The sequence below is a fragment of the Orycteropus afer genome, unplaced genomic scaffold, assembly GCF_000298275.1.
Source record: "Orycteropus afer afer isolate SDZICR_OR568_19922 unplaced genomic scaffold, OryAfe1.0 scaffold00174, whole genome shotgun sequence".
Taxonomy (NCBI): domain Eukaryota; kingdom Metazoa; phylum Chordata; class Mammalia; order Tubulidentata; family Orycteropodidae; genus Orycteropus; species Orycteropus afer.
In genome coordinates, this window is record NW_006921761.1 from 579,892 (window position 1) to 583,925 (window position 4,034).

The following is a 4,034-nucleotide window of genomic DNA, read 5'->3' on the forward strand; positions in this document are numbered from 1 at the left end:
AGTTTATACACTGAGACAGACTAGGAAGAAGGAAGAGGCCATCCACTTCTGAAAGAATTGGCCAGGGAAAACCTTATGAATAGCAAAGAAACACTCGAGGTTATAGTGGAAACCAAAGGAAGAGTCTAGCACAGCACCCAGCTCACAGGGAGAGCTCAATTCAGAAGGTTCTTTTCTTCCTGCCGACAGGTGTAATTGTCCCTGGACCCCACATGTATTTCCTAAGTCATACTGGGCACTGCCGGCAACATCCAGGGGTTCTGAGAAAGACCTGGCTGTGCTGATGACACACCAGAGGGTCTTTGAGCCTCTTACCTGTAACAGGCCAGAATGTGGAACAGGTAGTTCGCACATGTGAGAGACGCAGGTAAAATAGTCGCCACCCAGACTCCTGAAATAGAGCAGGTGATGGGAGAGGCCTCAGAAGATAAACCAGAAACCATATTTTGAAACACTTCCCATACCAGAAAGGTCCGGACAGAATGTATACGTGAATAAAGTGGGAAAATCAATAGAGAAACCCTAGAAAAAGGAACCAGATAGAATTACTGGAGTTGAAAATTACCATAACTGAAATGAAAAATTCACAGGAGGTGCTCAACAGTAGATATGATGGAAAACTGTTTGGTGGTTGCTCAGAAAGTTCAACATGGAATTGTCATGCTGTTGTGGTTGTTAGGTGTCGTTGAGTCAGCTCTGACTCATAGTGACCCTATGCACAGCAGGACAAAACACTGCCTGGTGCAGGATTAGCATATGAGCCAGCAATTCCACTCTCAGCTACACAACCCAAAGATTGACAGCAGGGACTCAAACAGGTACTCGCACACCAGTGTTCAATGCAGCATCATTCACAATAGCAGAAGGCGGAAATAGCCCAAGTGTTCATCCACAGCTGAACGGATAAACAAAATGTACCTCATACATGTTGTTGTTGTTATGTGCCGTCGAGTCGGCCCCGACTCATAGCGACCCCTCCTTGGGTTTCCGAGGCAGTATCACTACGGAAGTAGGATTGCCCAACCTTCCTTCCGAGGAGTGGCTGGTGGGTTTGAACCGCCAGCCATCTGGTTAGCAGGCAAGTGTCTTAGCCACTATGCTACCAGAGCTCCCACCTCATACATAGAAGGGAGTATTATTCAGTCATAAAGAGAAATGAAGCTATGTCACATACCATGGCATGAAGGAACCTCGAAAACATCTGAGAGAAGCAGGTGACACACAAAAGGACATTGTATGATCTCACCTCTAGGAAATATGTAGGGTAGACAAGCGCATAGACAAGGAAGTTTATTAGTGGTTACCAGGGGCTGGGGGAGGGAGAAAAGGGTAGTTACTGCTTACTGGGTACTGAGTTTCTGTTTACAATGATGACAAACATCTAGAAAGGGATAGAGGTGATGGTCGTATAACCTGGTGAATGAATTAACGTCACTGAATCGTACACTAAAAATGGTGAAAGTGGCAAACGTTTTGCTGTGTACATTTCACCACAACAAAATTTTTAAAAAGAATAAAATACTTAGGAATAAATTTAATGAAAGAAGCACAATACTTAGACACTGAGAACTACAAAGTAGTAATGGGAAGAAATGAAAGAAGACATAAATAAATAGAAAGACACCCCATTCCAAAATCCACTGCCATCAAGTCAATTCCAACTCATAGAGACCCTTTAGGACAGGGTGGAGCTGCTCATAGGATTTCCAAGCCTGCAAATCTTTCTCTTGCAGAGTGGTGGGAGGGTTTGAACCGCTGACATTTGGTTAGGATCCGAATGCTTTAACCTCTCTGCCACCAAAGTTCCTTAGACAACCCACAGAATGGAAGAAAAGACTGGCAAATAACTTATCTGCCAAGGGACTTGCATTCAGGATATATAAAGAACCCCTACAACCCAGCAATAAAATGGCCTATAACCCAATTAAAAGGTTTTACCTTTGGCCACGTTGATTAGCTCTTTCACATGCAGAACGACTGGGGTCAGGGTGCCTGTGTCATTCACAGAGGTGATGTAGTTCTGCAGTTTGCCTTCAAACACATCCAGCTCCTCTCTCACATACACAAACACGCAGAACTCAATGACGATGAACTGGGGACACAAAGCAAAAGTCCCAAGCCCAGCTTGATAGGTGGACAACATGAGATCTCTCCCAGGTGCAGAAGCCTGTCTCTCCCAGCCATTCAAAACCCTCCTGAGATTGATTCTGGACACTGACTAGATTGTGAGCTCTGGGAGATAGGAGTCACCCCACACTCTGTTTTTCACCCCATAGCAAACAGGAGCAGGCCCTACAAAGTCTCCAGGAACTCTTCAACAGTCAAAAAAAAAAAACTCACTGCCGTCGAGTCGATTCAACTTGTGGCGACCCCTCCTTGGGTTTCCAAGGCCGTATCTCTATGGAAGTAGATTGCCCAATCTTCCTTCCGAGGAGTGGCTGGTGGAATTGAACCGCCGGCCTTCTGCTTAAGCAGTCAAATGCCTTAATCAAAAATGAATGACTGACCTTGAGGACTGAGTGATTCCAGCCCCATCTCCCACTGCTCCATGTCATGCACCTTGGGCAAGAAGTAGCCTGACACTTGTCCACCCTCCTGTGTCCCACCATCATGCCACCATGCCTCCTATTGACATGCCACTGGTTCTATAGCTCCTGTTGCCATCTTTTTCCATCAACCAAATCTTATTTGCCTCTGGAAATAGAGTTCCAATGCGACCTCCTTCAGGAACTTCCCAATCTGGAATGACCCACTGAACACCCAGGACACTCCCACCTTCTCCTCTCTCTTAGGATGGCAGATACTTCATGCCATGTCTCCTTCTCTTAGACGTGAGCTTCTCCCAAGCCAGGACTCTTCTGACTCCTACAAGGGGGATGTTTTTTACTAGTAGTATTTACATTGGTGGCCAAAATGTCCTGGGAGTCAAGACGGTGGCATCAAAGCATTCTACTTCTTCGATGGGCAGAAATTCAATTTTGATCCAGCCTTTGAGGAACACAGAGCTTGCATAACAGGTTCCACAAGCCCCTATCCCACCTGATCCTGAAACAGAAAAGCCTTTCTCAGGGCTACTTACAAGGTACAGGCAAATGAAAGCCAGCACAGTGGTTCCAATCATTCTGCTTGGGAACTGAAAGCAGGGGTCCCACTCGTAGATCCTGGTTTGGAACCAAGACTTTTCTCTCTCTCTGGGAACGAATAAACATCAAGAAAAGAGAGACTCTGGTAGGTAAACAAATACCCAATTTGTCTCAAAATAACACCATCTCCTCCTCTTCCTCTTGGAATTTAAAGTAGGGAAAGACAACGGTAGTTGTCCCACAGTTTTTCATTCATTCCTTTTTTTTTTAAGTGCATTTTATTGAAATATAATTTATGTATAGTAAAATACACAAAAGTAAAGTGACATGGGTCAATGCATTTTTTTTTTTTTCCAGTTTTCCCTCTTCTTCCCTCCCACCCCTGGCAACCAACAAAGAAAGTTTCCCTCCATATATAAACCTTTCCTTGACCCTCCACAGCAATGAACTAATACTGTATTTGTTCTTCTGTGTTTGACTTATTTCACTCAGCATAATGTCCTCTAAGTTCATCCATGTTATGTGGTGTTTTGCAGACTCTACATTATTCTTTAGTGCTGCATTCCTTTCCATTATGTGTATGTACCATAGTTTGGTCATCCACTCTTCCACTATAAATCTTAGAGATAAATCCCTCACCAGATATGTAATTATCGGCAAATATGAATTTGTTCCTGTCATTTTCATTATGTACTTTTTGAGAGGTGTCAATTTCTTTGTTCCATATAATTTTCTATGCTGAGTTCATTTTGTTTATGAATTGTGTTATCACTTCCTTCATTGCTATTGTTTTATTTGCTGAGTATTTATGCTGGTCCTCTTTTTTGATGTGAAGGTTTATCATTTTTCTTTGAGGTTACCCTGTGACTTATAGTTTTCTTCCCAAGTTGAGAATAGTCAGTTCTATCTTGTAGTTGTCTTGACTTCCCTACCATCTAGAAGTTCTGTAAC

The 4,034-nt window shown here is 43.5% G+C and overlaps 1 protein-coding gene across 1 annotated transcript in view; it reads right to left on the bottom strand.

Annotated features, from left to right (window-relative positions):
• Window positions 1-4,034, bottom strand: part of LOC103202161 (stimulated by retinoic acid gene 6 protein-like) — a 36,468-nt gene that overhangs the window by 12,810 nt on the left and 19,624 nt on the right. The window contains exons 4-6 of the mRNA XM_007946992.1: window positions 3,080-3,191; window positions 1,939-2,092; window positions 316-391 (exon numbers count right to left, since the gene is read on the bottom strand). Of these exons, the coding sequence (XP_007945183.1) occupies window positions 316-391; window positions 1,939-2,092; window positions 3,080-3,191 (342 nt within the window). The remainder of the gene's footprint in view (window positions 1-315; window positions 392-1,938; window positions 2,093-3,079; window positions 3,192-4,034) is intronic.